General features: G+C 56.5%; 1 protein-coding gene across 1 annotated transcript; it reads right to left on the bottom strand.

Annotated features, from left to right (window-relative positions):
• Positions 1-2,977: 2,977 nt before the first annotated feature.
• LOC135317675 (class I histocompatibility antigen, F10 alpha chain-like) lies at positions 2,978-6,317 on the bottom strand. The gene is made up of 8 exons (XM_064474098.1): positions 6,184-6,317; positions 5,477-5,740; positions 4,449-4,724; positions 4,100-4,372; positions 3,916-4,017; positions 3,730-3,762; positions 3,399-3,431; positions 2,978-3,220 (listed from the first exon to the last, which is right to left on the bottom strand). The coding sequence occupies exons 1-8, from the start codon at positions 6,245-6,247 to the stop codon at positions 3,207-3,209; spliced, it is 1,059 nt and encodes a 352-aa protein (XP_064330168.1). The 5' UTR covers positions 6,248-6,317; the 3' UTR covers positions 2,978-3,206.
• Positions 6,318-14,241: the final 7,924 nt, after the last annotated feature.

Genomic DNA, 14,241 nt, shown 5'->3' with positions numbered 1-14,241 from the left:
GTGGTGAGGGGCTGCAACAAGTTGCCCAGAGAAGTTGTGGATGCTCCATCATTGGAAGTGTTCAAGGTGAGGTAGGATGAGAGGAAATGGCCTCAAGCTGCACTGGGGAGGTTTGGATTGGCTGTTACAATCATAGAATGGTTTAGGTTGGAAGGGATCTTCAGAGGTCATCTAGTGCAACCCCCCCTGCAGTGAGCAGGGACATCTTCAGCTAGATTAGGTTGCTCAGAGCCCCATCCAACCTGTCCTTGAATGTTTCTAGGGATGGGGCATCTACCACGTCTCCAGGCACCCTGTGCCAGTGTTTTACCACCCTCATAGTAAAAAACTTTGTACCTACCTTCTGACTAAATCTACCCTCCTTCAGTTTAAAACCATCACCCCTTGTCTGTCACAACAGGCCTTGCTAAAGAGATTGTCCCCATCTTTCTTATAGTCCCCCTTTACATACTGGAAGGCCACAATTAGGCCTCCCCACAGCCTTCTCTCTCCAGGAGGAACAACCCCAACTCTCTCAACTGGGCCTCGTAGGGGAGCGGCTCCAGCCCTTGCATCATTTTTGTGGCCCCCTCTGGACCCGCTCCAACAGGTCCATGTCCTTCCTGTGGTGAGGGCTCCAGAGCTGGACACAGTACTCCAGGTGAGGTCTCACCAGAGCGGGGTAGAGGGGCTGAATGCCCTCCCTCGACCTGCTTCTTTCCAAGCAGCCCAAGATACAGTTGGCCTTCTGGGCTGCAAGCACACGTTGTCAGCTCATGTCCAGCTTTTCGTTCACTGGTACCCCCAGGTCCTTCCCCGCAGGGCTGCCCTCAATCCCTTCATCCCCCAGCCAGTATTGAGACCGGGGGCTGCCCTGACCCAGGTGCGGGACCTTGCACTTGGCCTTGTTGAACCTCATGAGTGAGGTTCTCACAGGCTCACCTCTCCAGCCTGTCTAGGACTTTCTGGATGACATCCCATCCTTCTGGCGTGTCAGCTGCACCGCTCAGCTCGGTGTCATATAGGAAAAATTTCTGCACTGAAAGGGTTGTCAAGCACTGGAACAGGCTGCCCAGGGAAGCCATCCAGCACCTCAGTGTCTTTCTTGTAGTGAGGGGCCCAAAACTGAACACAGGATTCATGGTGCAGCCTCACCAGTGCCCAGTACAGGGGGAGGGTCTCTACCCTGCTCCTGCTGGCCACACTATTGCTGATACAAACCAGGATGCTTTTGGCCTTCTGGGCCACTTGGGAACACTCCTGTGGGATACACCTCCAGCTACAGCAACCCACCGCTGTCCCATTTGATCCCTGAAGTATCTTACTTCCAAGTCAATGCCAAGGATACACGGAGCCTCACACCGGCCGCTTCTCCCACCCGTTTCCCGCTGGGCTCCCCTCGGCTCCCACCTCAGCAACTGGGGGATCCCATGTCACGCTGCAAATCCAGCTGTGTGTCCTCTCCCCTGGTACCCCAATGCCATTAGGGGTCACTGTACACTGGTGTCCACCACAGCCTTATACTTCCATGGGTCTCATGTGCCAGGCCATGAAATCCGCTTGTCCCTTTTCCCTGTCCGGCGGGGGCAGGGCCCCTCGTCCTGACCAGAGCATTCCTTACCCGACTCCTGTAACTGCAAACCAGAAGCCTTTTCACCCTCAGAGGAGCCCGTGTCTCTCTTGCCCAGACTATGTTGCAAGGACTAGTCACCGTTACGGTCCTGCTGTGGTCGGGCACAGCCTTGCCATGGTGCTGGGTGTGGGGTTCGACCCCACGTGGACATACATCCACTGGATCAGGATCAGAAGGAGCAGATGTATCCTCAGCCCATCTACTGCGCCTGGGGAACTGCTCGAAGAAAACCGCAGCAGCCGTCTTCCTGGATGGTCCCTTTCCAGCCACTCTTCTCTCTGCAATTCTGGGGCTTCCAGTACCGAGGTAGGTGCACTGTCCCAGATCCTCGTGTCCTCCTCACGGTCACACAGAGAGAACCACGCAGGTTCTCCTTGAAATGCTGGCATTGGCAGACCAGTCAAAGGACACTCGGTGCCTCAATGTCTGCCCAATCTGCCACCACCGGACTGCTGGCGCTCATCGGTGTGCTCTGTACAAACATCCGCCATACCGACCATGGGCGCTGGGTGCCAGCCCCACCTTTGCAGGCCCATTATTGTCCAGGTCACTGCAGACCACCGACACCACCACCAATGCCCTCAGGTACTGGACACATTCCTCTCTGGCCGATCACTTGCCTCGCTCGGTTACAAGATCTTCCTTGACAGGATACTTTGCCTTCACGCTCAAGAAGAGCCACGTCCAGAGGCGGCTGGTGGCTGCCCCTCTTCCGATCCGTCAATCCCACAGTCCCTAGCAATGGATCCCAGCTGCTGGCCTGCCCTGCCTCCTAGTTCCAGCCTGGCAGCCCCACTATCCTGGCATTGGGGCAACCACGGAGCAAACATCTTCGCCTGGCTGATGGACAAAACCATTCCCTCTATCACAGCCAGGTCAGGGATAGGGACTAGGTCGTTCCTGCCTCTGCCCCATCTCAGGAGGAGCTGCTGCTTCTTTTATTGGCCAAGACAGCCTCCGCTTCCACTGTGGCTCCTTCACTACAAGAGCAACCACTTTACTTGAGACTTAAGTGCCTCATTTAGTCACAGTGACAGTTGCCTGACCTCAAACCAGAAGATGCTCATCTCCGCGCCCGTCTGCGTGGCCTCAGAGCTCACCACCTCCACCACAGGGACATCAACACCCAGAGAGGTCCTGAAGAAATGCTGGCCGGTCTCCCTCAACTGCCTCTTTTCCGTTTTTATCCTGAAGTACCACATCATACAGCCTGGAATCTGTCTCCTTAGTTTGGGTCATCTGCCTGGTTGTGTCCCACTCAACCTCTTGGATCAACCCCCATCTGTTCAATGGTGGGGGTGAGTGAGAAACAGAAGAAATCAATTACAAACTCGGTATTAAAAAAAACCACAAACCCAAAACACATAATACAAAATATTATACACCACTATTATAAACACATCATGCACATCTTTCAATACAAATAAATAAGCGCACACACAGAAGAGCCACAAGAGTGGCCAGCAGTGGACAGGCTCAGTAGGACAAACTCTCTCTGCAGGCAGCTCCCAGCCTCCTCCAGCAGCCCTCTGCGCCCAGCCCGGGAGCGGGCAGGGGGCCACATCCAGCCATGTGCCAGCCCCTCGTCAAGCGGTCAGATGGGCATCCCTGCAGGGACGGGAGGAAGAGACAGTGTCACCCAGGGACACCTCCCTCTCCCCAGCTCTCTGCTCTGGGGTCCTGCTGACCCCCTCCTGCAGACCGCTCTTGCTCCGGCTGCGGGTCCCCCAGGGGAGCAGGGAGAGCTGGGGTCACCCCGTCCATCCCCCCTGGTCCCACACCGCACCTGAGGCCGCGCTGCCAGAGCCCCCGTCCGTGCCTGCAAGAGAGAAAAGGCCGTCAGGCGCCAGCCCCGGGCTCGCCACGGGCACGGTGCACGTGCCAGGAGCAGCCCGGCAGCCATGGCCGTGCTGCCGCCACTGGGAGAGGAGGATGGTGCCGCGAGCAGCGGAGGGGAGACACAACCTCTTCCCTACATCCCCACCACGGGGCTTTAGAGAGGGGCAGCACAGGGAGGGTGGGGGATGGGGAAATGCCGGCAGCGGCCAGAAACCAGAGCCACGAGACCGCCCCGGCGCTGGGCAGCGGCTGGAGCTGGACCCGACCCCGGTACTCACGTGACGCCTTGTCGTAGCCCTTCTTATTCTTCTCTGCAGAGAGAAAGAACTGTCAGCACCCACCGCGCTTTGCCACCAAGCTCGGGGGTTCTCCAGAGCACTGCGGCTTGTGCCCGCAGGGCCTCCCAGCCCCCGAGGCCCTGCCTTCCTCCCACACCCTCTGCCTCACCGGCCCCGGTGCTGTACCTGATTTCCGCTTCCAGATGATGAATCCAGCGATGACGGCGGCAACAGCCCCGATGGCAAGAGCCACCGCCAGCACGATGGTGAGCAGGTTGGACTCCGGCTCTGGGGGAGAGGAGGGTCGTGAGGAGGGGAAGGGGAACCACCCCAGCCCACCGCTCCACGTGCCCAAGGCCACCGGGCTCACCCCACGCAAAGAGGCCGGGCTCCAGCAGGCTGGCGTGTTCCACGCGGCACCGGTACTTGTCCTTGTCCTCCGGGCGGGCCTCAATAGAGGCCCAGGTGTAGTAGGTGCCGTCGCTGTTGGGCGCGACGCTGCCCCTCTCGGTCTCCGCGTCCCTGACCTCGCCGTCCTTCAGCCAGCTGACGGTGATGGGCCGCGGGTAGAAGCCGTAAGCGCGGCAGTGCAGGGTCAGGATCCCCTGGGCCTCGTTCCCCGACACTCGGACTGTGGGGGGCTCTGGGGAGGGGGTGGCAGTGAGGGTCAGCACACGCACCCGCAGCACCCAGTCCCAGGGTCCCTGTCTCGCCCTCACCTTTCCTCTCCAGCACGGCCCGTCCGTAGCTCACGTACTTCCTCAGCCACTCGATGCAGGTGTTCTCCAGGTAGAGCTTCAACTGCTCATTGTAATTCCCGTCCTCCTCCCACCTCCTCTTGGTGACTTGCGCTGCCACGTCAGCCGCAGTGAACGTCATTGTGTTCATGTCGAAGGCAAAGAAGTCCCTCCCGTCGTAGGCATCCTGAAAAAACCCCCTGGTGCTACCGTCCTCCAGGAGGTCACAGCCGTACATGCGCTGCAACGTGTGAGTCCCTGAAACACAACCAAGGGCTGGGACTGAGGGGCTGCTGCAGCCCTGGGCCTTCAGTGGGGAACAGACCCCCGGCAGCACCCCCACTCCAGCCCTGAGCAAGCTCTGGGGGGGATTGGTCACGGCACCAGAGCTGCCCCCCATCCAGCACTCGGGGTGTCACCTAAAGCCGTGATGCAGACCCCCTGCACCCAGGGCACACCTGGGCTGGCACCCGGCCCCATGGCAGCCTGTGACAGCGAGGGGCTGGGATGGGTCCCCAGTGCTGGGGGTGGGACAAGGAGACGGGATGGGGTGGGGGAAGCTGCTCTGGCTCTGCCTTGGGGGCCTGAGCACCATGGGGAGGGGCAAGGGGCTGGGAGAGCCTCTGCTTCTGGGGGTCTCAACAGCTGTGGCGATGGTGAGGGGCTGGTATGGGGCAGCCAGGAGCCTCCCAGTCTGGGGATGGGGTGTTGGGCGCTGGTGTGTGTATGGGGATGCGCTGGGCTGGGTTGGCCAGAAACCCCCCAGGCCCCCTGGCTCTGGCAGTGGAGACCCCAAGCACTGTGGGGCTGGGACAGGGCAGGCGGGACCCCTCACACTGGGGGACAGGGTGGCTGGGAGCCCTCTGACAACGACACCAGGCAGGGAAGGGCCGGCACAAGCTGGGACAACAGCGTGGGGGAGGGCAGGGCCTTGGGGGTGGGTTGGGAAGTCTCCCATCCCACGGAGTCCTGCCCCAGCCCCATGGAGCCCCAGCCCAGCCCGCGCTCACCCCCGCTCTGGTTGTAGCGGCGCAGCAGGGTGTCGAAGTCCACGCGGTACACCCCCTGATTGCTCTGTACGATCTGGGTCTGTCTGTCCCAGTACTGCTGATCCACATTTGCTTCCATCCACTGCACCTGGGGCTCCATCTTCCTCCTCTCGCTGTCGTAGCGCACAAAGGGGTTCTGGTCCACGTACCCCACGGTCGTGAACCGGGGTACCCCCGGGCTGGGCTCCGACACCCCAACCTCGAAGTAGTGCAGGGAATGGAGCCCTGTGGGGACACGGTGGGGGCGGTGAGAGGTGGGGGGCAGCGGGGCTTGTGGGTGGAAAGGGGGGAGGGTGCCCGGGTGCAGAGATGGAGACCGAGGCTGAGCGAGGGGCCCAGGAGAACAGATCGGGGGGAGCGCCTCGAGGGGGATGGGACTGGTGGGGGGTTTTGCGGAACAAGGGGTGTCCGGGAGAGGGGTCCAGGGGGCGGGAAGGGAAGCCCAGGTGCTTCCGGATGGGGGGGACGGGGACGGGGGTTGGCCGGGAAGGTGGGTCCAGAGGGGTCCGTGTGCCCGGGGGAGGTTCCCTATGCCCAGGCAAGGGAGTTCGGTGGGGACGGAGGAATGGAGGGGGGGCCGGGGGGGGGGGGGGTCCCGGTGCCCGGAAAAGGGGGTACAGGGGGGTCCCGGTGCCCGGGGGCGCTCCCGGGTCCCCGCCCACGCTCACCGCTCGCCGCCCCAACGAGGACCCCCAGCAGCAGCCCCAGGCCCAGCGCCCGCACCCGCTCCATCGCGCCGCGCCGCTCCGCACTGCTTCGGGACACGCACGGCCCCGCCACGGAACCCCCGCCGCTAGCCCCGCCCCTCCCCGCGATTGGCGCCTCCGCCGCCCGCCCGCCAATGGCGGCCCGAGGCTCGTCGGACGTCACTCGTCGCCGGGCAGATCCCGGCTCGGCAGGTTGGGAGCAGCGAAAGCGAAAGCGAAAGGCGGAGGCAGCGCGGGCGGGGGGGGTTTATTGCGGGGACAGTGGACTTCCCCTCCCCCGCCACCCCGCATCTCCCGGTACCCTCGGGCCCGGACCCCCCTCCCCGCGGCATCCCAGCCCTCAGCCCCCCGCACCCCTCCTCAGGCTCAAAGACCCCCCTGCACCACTCCAGACCGGGTTCACGCCTGGGACTCCCCAAACCACAGCTCCCCGCCCCCCCCCGTGTTGTCCCCTTCCCCCGGGACACCCGGGACCCCGGCGTCCTGCCCACCCGAGGGGGGTACACGGGCGTCCGGCGCCCCTCGGCTCTCCCCACCCCATTTTCCTGAAAAGCAGGTCCGGTCGCCCGCTGTGCAAATCGCCAAAGGACACACAGAGCCGCATTTTCATTGAATTAATTTTTGCGCAATTTAGGGCGTGATTTTTCGTACGATGGTGAGGGTAGTTCACCTAAAGGACACTTACCTTTAGCTCTTATCAACACCCCAATCCGTTGCCCTCCCTGACTATACACTTTATCACCCAGCTTTCCGCACCTTCTGAGGGGGGGATCTTCCCTCTAGCAGTCTCTCATCTCTCCTAAAGATAGAGGCATAAAACAAGGGCTTCCCTCTCTCTCAGCTGCCTTCTCTGGCCGCCACATTCTGTTTTGCCAGGCTCACATGGCTCATTGTTATTACTTTAGAAGAAAGCTCCATTTTCTTTGGGATATCAGTTCCCCCCCTTTGAGACTATGAGACCTTTTCCATGAGTCTCATAAGCCTCACTCCTTTTCATAAGCAGTGTATAATTTCTTACTGTCATACTCGTAAGGCATCCGACTCACATACAATCATAATTGTAACAAGCTTTGCAACCATCCAGTGAGGGAGAATTTATGTATCATGTTGTTCAACTGTCTGATTTTTATTGAAGCCCTCAGGTCCTGGCTTGACTTTGCCCCTTGCTCCCTTCACTTTAATTAATCATCTAGATTTCCAGTAATGGTTGGGACGTGAACACAGGGAGCCTTATCGCTTAAAGGTGTATATGCACAAACTCCATCACCATGTAGGAACATCCGAACGCCGTTACTTTACCCGCTGTTATGGAATTATTAGCTATTACGTTTTCAAAGGTTTGATTTAAATCTAGAACTCAGATTCCCCAGCCTGGGGCTCGCAACGAGTTTTGGCAGTGGAAGACATGCGGTCATGCAGTTCAGCTGCTGCCATTGTGGATTGTCCCGAATGACCGGATGAGTTGTAAGATGAAATTTCCTTTGCAGGCAAATACTGAATATGCAACTGTCATCCTGGCATCGGTAGATTAGCAACATTTTTCCGAGGGGGGTCTATAACTATCCTTGTGGGGAAAATAGGCACTTAATCTCAACGTAGACAAGTCCTGCTTCCTAAGCACAGTTCATTGGGGGGTCTCTGGTCAATCGAAGTCTGACTTCTCCAGCTGGGGTGGAGGTCCATTTATCCTGACGGGGCCTTGGCGCCCTTTCTGCCCCTGTATGATGAATCCAGGAATCAAGTCCTTCTACCTTAACGGCAGTAAAGTCCTCAATAGTACAGTAGAGGGCCCTGTCCACTCTTCCTTCGGTGGTTTGCCTTTCCAGGTTCCTATGCAGACAGGGCCTCCTGGCTGGAATGGGCGGACTGGTGTGTCCAAGGGAAGAGAAGCCCTTTGATTTAGGTACCTGCGTAGCGAAGGCAAAGTCTGTGAGAGAGAAATCAAAAATTCCTTGATGGCAGCCTGTCCTCATACGTGCATTTGGTCTCCCTTGACGTTGAAGAGGTGCGTAGGACATGCCTTCCCCTATACGATCTCAAAGGGGTTACTCCCTCCTTATCCCTCAGGGTTACTTGGGATCACAAAAGAGCTGAAGGTAGGGCTTCTGTCCAGTTAAGCTGTGCTTCCTGGCAAAGCTTAGAAACTTGCCGCTTGAGGGTCTGATTCAGCCTTTCCGCGTTCCCACTCGAGTGAGGCCTCCAGGGGGTGTGTAGTTCCCACTTAATCTGTTAAACCTTGGAAATTCCCTCTACTACTTCTGCAGTGAAATGATAGAATCGGAGAATCACTAAGGTTGGAAAAGACCTCTAGGATCATCAAGCCCAACCATCAACCCAACGCTACCATGTCTCCTAAATCATGCCCTGAAGTGCTGAAGCCCACTGTCAGAGGAGGTACCTTCTGGAATAGCAAATCTAGGTATAATTGCTTTCAGTAAAATCCTAATCACGTCTCTAGCGTTGCCGGTACGTCAAGGGAAAGCCTCCGGCCAGCCAGAGAAAGTATCTACTAATACCAATAGATATTTGTACAGATTACAGGTAGGTAAGTCTGAAAAGTCGATCTGCCAGTATTCCCCGGGAGTTATTCTTTCTCTTACAAGTCCTCCCATAATGTTCTTCCCGATTTTGGGGTTATTAACACAACAGGCAGTACATTTTTTCACTACGATATCCGCTAGAGTTTGCATCCTGGGCCCAAAAACGCTTCCCTTAGCAGTTAATACCAGCACATCTGCTCCCGCGTGTGTTTCTTGGTGTAGTCTTGGACATGACATTTCCATCATCGTCTCCGGAACCAACGATTGTTTCAGTGGCGTCACCCACCAACCTTGATAATTTTCTGGGCAATCTAATTGATCCGCTAACTGATTTTTCTTTCTCAACATGTTTTGGCGGTGATAGTTCTAAACGAGATCGCGGAATTAAGGCTCTTTCCAATCTTGGTTCCTTCAGGGCTACCTCTTTTCGCTTACCTTTTGTAATTTCGCTATTTCCCTTTTGGTGAGCTTTACGATGGATTATTGCAGCCTCCTTTGGCTGGAGAACTGCTTGCAGAAGTTTCATAATTTCTGTTCCGTATTCTATCGGAGCCCCTTGTGAGTTTAATAACCCTCTTTCTTTCCAAATTGCCCCGTGTACCACTCCAAATCCATATTTGGAATCAGTGTATATATATTAACTCTTTTCCATGACTCAGTTCTAAGGCTTGAGTCAGCGCTCTCAGCGCCACCTTTTGAGCAGATGTATTACCAGGCAGTGCTCCGGTTTCTAATGTTTGGGTATTTCTTACCACCGCGTATCCAGCTCCGCGTTTTCCTTCCAACAGGTAGCTGCTACCGTCGGTGAAAAGCTCCACTTCCGCGTCAGGCAGAGGCTCGTCCCGTAAATCTGGTCTGCTGGAATATACTTGTTCAAGGGAGGTCAGACAATCCTGCTGTAATTCATCAGACTCAGAAACTGGGAGTAATGGGGCAGGATTTAATTTCTTTCTCAATGACCGCAAAGAGGAGATCCAGTGCACCCTCAGTAAGTTTGCAGACAACACCAGGTTGGGTGGGAGTGCTGGATCTGCTGGAGGGCAGGAAGGCCCTACAGAGGGACCTGGACAGGCTGGATCGATGGGCCGAGCTCAGCTGGGTGAGGATTAACAAGGCCAAGGGCCGGGTCCTGCCCTTGGGTCACACCAACCCCAGGCAGCGCCCCAGGCCTGGGGCAGAGGGGCTGGGAAGTGCCCGGCGGAGAAGGCCCTGGGGGTGCTGGCTGACAGCCGGCTGGGCATGAGCCAGCAGTGCTCGGGTGGCCAAGGAGGCCACCAGCCCCCGGGCTTGTGTCAGCACTGCTGTGGCCAGCAGGGGCCGGGCAGGGATGGGGCCCCTGTGCTCGGCCCTGGGGAGGCCCCACCTCGAATGCTGGGCTCAGGTTTGGGCCCCTCGGGACAAGAAGGGCCTGGAGGGGCTGGAGCGTGTCCAGAGAAGGGCAGCGGGGCTGGGGCAGGGTCTGGAGCACAAGTGTGCTGGGGGGCGGCTGAGGGGGCTGGGGGGGTTTAGCCTGGAGAAGGGGGGGCTGAGGGGAGCCCTTCTCGCTCTCTGCAGCTGCCTGAGAGGGGCTGCAGTGAGAGGGGGGTCGGTCCCGTTTCCCAGGTCACCAGTGACAGGATGAGAGGAAACGGCCCCAAGCTGTGTCAGGGGAGGTTTAGGTTGGATGTGAGGAACAATTTCTTTACTGCCAGAAGGCATTGGAAGAGGCTGCCCAGAGGGGTGGTGAGTCACCATCCCTGGAGGTATTGAAAAGATGTGTAGACGTGGCCCTTGGGGACATGGTTTAGGAGACATGGTACTGTTGGGTTGACAGTTGGACTTGATGATCTTCAAGGTCTTTTTCAACTTTAATGATTCTCTGATTCTCTGATTTAAGGTGGAGGTTAGGAAAAGTGTGACATCATCTTGTTCTAGTAATATGGCTTGGTACCTTGCTAACCTCCTCGGGGAAATCCAGTGGTGCCCCTTGTTTTCAAAGAGACGGTATTAGCATGAGGGACTCACAGAGTAATTGGCTGACCTGGTGTCAGTTTTTGAGAGTCCTCAATTAAGGCTACAGTGGCCGCTACTGCTCTCAGGTGGGCAGGCCAGGCCTTACTAACCTCATCCAATTGTTTAGAAAAGTATCTCCCTGGGCTTTTCTAGCTCCCCAGTTTTTGTGTCAGCACTCCCAACGCCGCTTGTCTTTCATGTACGTATAATTGAAAGGCTTTTCTCAGATTCGGGAGCCCCAAGGCAGGGGCTTCCATTAGTTTCCTCTTGATGTCATCAAAACTCTTACGACATGCCGCTGTCCGTTCTAGAATCCCTTCGGTTCCTTTTGTGGCAGCATATAATGGCTTGGCAATCAGTCCGAAATTAGGGATCCACAGCTGACACCACCCAGCCGTACCTAAAAATCCCCTTAATGGTTTCTTGGAGGTTGGTACAGCAGTTCTGCAAATGGCCTTTCCTTCAGCACTTAATTCTCTCTGTCCTTTTGTAACTTAAATCCCATCTATTGGACCCTTTCCTTCCCTGTCTGGGCCTTCCTTTTAGAAACGCGATAACCTGCTGAGCCCAGAACATTCAGTAAGCTAATTGTGGCTTCCAAACACCCTTCGTATGTGTCTGAACCGATCAGTAACTCACCTACACACTGTACCAGTGTTACGGCGTTATGCTCACCGCGCCATCGCTCCAGTTCCTTTGCCAATGCATTACCAGCCAACGTGGGGCTATTTCTGAATCCCTGGGGCAGGACAGTCCGACAGAGCTGCATCTTCCCTCCTGTAGTTGGGTTTTCCCATTCAAAGGCAAAAATGGTCTGACTGTTCACCCACAGCTACGCAAAAGAAAGCATCTTTCAAGTCCAGCACTGTAAAAGAAGCGTTCCTGCCAGGAATCGAGGCGAGGGGGGTATATGGATTTGGGACCACAGCGTGTACGTCTATAGTTTTCACGTTCATTTCTCATCAGTCTTGTACTAGCCTGTATTCCTGAGAGTGGGGCTTCCTCACAGGCAAAATAGGAGCATTATATTCCGACTGACCTTCCCGTAATTGTCCATGTCCTAAAAAGGAATCGATCACTGATTCTAATCCCTTCTTCTGGGCTTCCAATTTGATAAGGTATTGCTTTTTTCTTACCAGTTGGGCTCCCGGTTTTAGTTCGCTCTTTATTGGAGTCGCATTCCTGGCTTGTCCCGGCGGTCCCATGACCACCCCATGGGTACTACCGCACCTAATACCTCGCCTGGAATATTTCCTTCTCATGCAGGGTCCTTTTCGGTTAGCAGGCACATCTGGGCTCTGCACGCATTCTCTGGGGACCATGTAACCAGGCAGAAGCTTCGGAGGAGGTTAATTGCGCATTTATTTACAGAGTAACTCCAATCCAAGTAATGGTAAAGGAAATTGCGGCACATAGAGGAATTCATGCGTTAATTTAGTATTCCCAACTGTGAGCAGTAAAAACGGCCTCCAAGTTCTTTTCCCTGTAGCACCAACAACGCTTACCTTAGTCTTGCTTAAAGGCCCCTTACAACTAGTTATCATCCCATATATTTCTGATTGCGGGACACCGGCTTGGACAAGATCATGCCGCATTTGACTCCTCGTGCTGTAACTCCTTTTGGTTTTGCCGGCTTTCCTTTATTCACCACCCGAAGAGGTGGTCCCAGAATTGCAGCCCCAGTTTCCCTCAAGGTATTTGCTAGGGCGCCTGCATTACCCGTCGTCTCTGGTGAAGCCGAGGGTTGTAGTGGGGCATGCTCGCCTCTCAGAAACCCCATTTTGAGACTTTTGGTACTGCTGCCCTGTCCGGGTTGGATCCCGTACCCACCCACGAGCCATTGCTGCTACCAGTGTTGCCCAGCAGCGCAGAGTCGATGATCGGCAGCGGGGCCTTACCCACAGCCACAGTCCCTTCCAAAGTAAACCTGCTCCAACATGGCCTTGCCCATGGCTGCAGTCCCTTCTGGTGCGTACCTGCTCTGCCGAGGGCTACCCCATGGCCACGGGCTTTGAGGTGCTCCAGCATGACCTCACGCACAGCCACTGACGACTGTGTAACACAGGATGCAGAGAAGGTGGAGTTACCGAATGCCTTCTTTGCCTCGGTCTTTACTGCTCAGGCTGGCCCTCAGGTGTCTCAGCACCCACAGAAGAGCGGACAAATCGGACAAAGGAAGACTTATCATTGGCTGGGAAAGACTGGGTCAGAGATCACCTGGGCAAACTGGACCCTCGCAAATCCATGGGCCCCGATGGGGTGGACCCGCGAGTGCTGAGGGAGCTGGCGGATGTTCTTGCTGAGCCACTCGCCATCATCTCTGAAAGGTTGTGGGGGACAGGAGAGGTGCCCGAGGGCTGGAGAACAGCAAATGTCACTCCAGTCTTCAAAAAGGGCAAGAAGGAGGACCTGGGGAACTATAGGCTAATCAGCCTCACCTCCATCCCCGGAAAGGTGATGGAGCAGTTCGTCCTGGAGGTCATCTCCAGGCATGGAGAGGACAAGAACATTATCAGAAGTAGTCAACATGGATTCACCAAGGGAAGATCATGCTTCACCAACCTGACAGCTTTCTACGACGGCGTGACTGGCTGGGTCGACGAAGGCAGAGCAGTGGGTGTTGTCTGTCTCGACTTCCGTAAGGCATTCGACACTGTCTCCCACAGCATCCTCACGGGCAAGCTAAGGCAGTGGGGGTTGGAGGAGGGGACAGTGAGGCGGACAGAGACCTGGCTCAACAACAGAGCTCAGAGGGTCGTGATCAACGGAGCAGAGTCTGGCTGGAGGCCTGTCACTAGTGGTGTTCTGCAGGGGTCTGTGCTGGGTCCAGTCCTGGTCAACATATTCAGCAATGACCTGGATGATGGGATCGAGCGTAACCTCAGCAAGTTCGCTGATGATACCAAGCTGGGAGGAGCGGCTGATGCACCACAGGGCTGTGCTGCCACCCAGCGAGACCTGGCCAGGCTGGAGAGCTGGGCCCAGGGGAACTGATGAAATCCAACAAGAGCCAGTGCAAGGTCCTGCCCCTGGGGAGGAACAACCCCAGGCACCAGCACAGGCTGGGGGCTGAACTACTGGAAAGTGGCTCTGTTGAGAAGACCCTGGGAGTGCTGGAGGACAGCAAGCTGACCGTGAGCCTGCACTGTGCCCTTGTGGCCAAGAAGGCCAGTGGTATCCTGGGCTGCATTAAAAGGAGTGTGGCCAGCAGGTCGAGAGAGGTTATCCTCCCCCTCTGCTCTGCCCTGGTGAGACCACATTTGGAGTCCTGTGTCCAGTTTTGGGCCCCCCACTTTAAGAAGGATGTGGAACTCCTCGAGCAAGTCCAGTGGAGAGATACCAAGATGATCAGGGGACTGGAGCATCTCCCTTGTGAGGAAAGGCTGAGAGACTTGGGTTTGTTCAGCCTGGAGAAGACTGAGGGGGGATCTCATCAATACCTATAAATATCTGAAGGGCGGGTGTCAGGATGATGGGACTAGGCTCT

This window comes from Phalacrocorax carbo, chromosome 26 (assembly GCF_963921805.1).
Source record: "Phalacrocorax carbo chromosome 26, bPhaCar2.1, whole genome shotgun sequence".
Classification (NCBI taxonomy): domain Eukaryota; kingdom Metazoa; phylum Chordata; class Aves; order Suliformes; family Phalacrocoracidae; genus Phalacrocorax; species Phalacrocorax carbo.
The sequence above is the reverse complement of the archived record's forward strand: the minus strand, read 5'-3'. Positions and strand labels throughout refer to the sequence as shown.

What these genes read in the sequence shown, in the direction of transcription:
- LOC135317675 (XM_064474098.1), bottom strand. Translation starts at nt 6,247, where the DNA reads ATGGAGCGGGTGCGGGCGCTGGGCCTGGGGCTGCTGCTGGGGGTCCTC. An exon ending in CCTCGTTGGGGCGGCGAGCG is followed by an intron (nt 5,741 to 6,183) that starts GTGAGCGTGGGC and finishes GTGTCCCCACAG; the next exon opens with GGCTCCATTCCCTGCACTAC. An exon ending in GCCCGGCCTCTTTGCGTGGG is followed by an intron (nt 4,018 to 4,099) that starts GTGAGCCCGGTG and finishes CCTCTCCCCCAG; the next exon opens with AGCCGGAGTCCAACCTGCTC.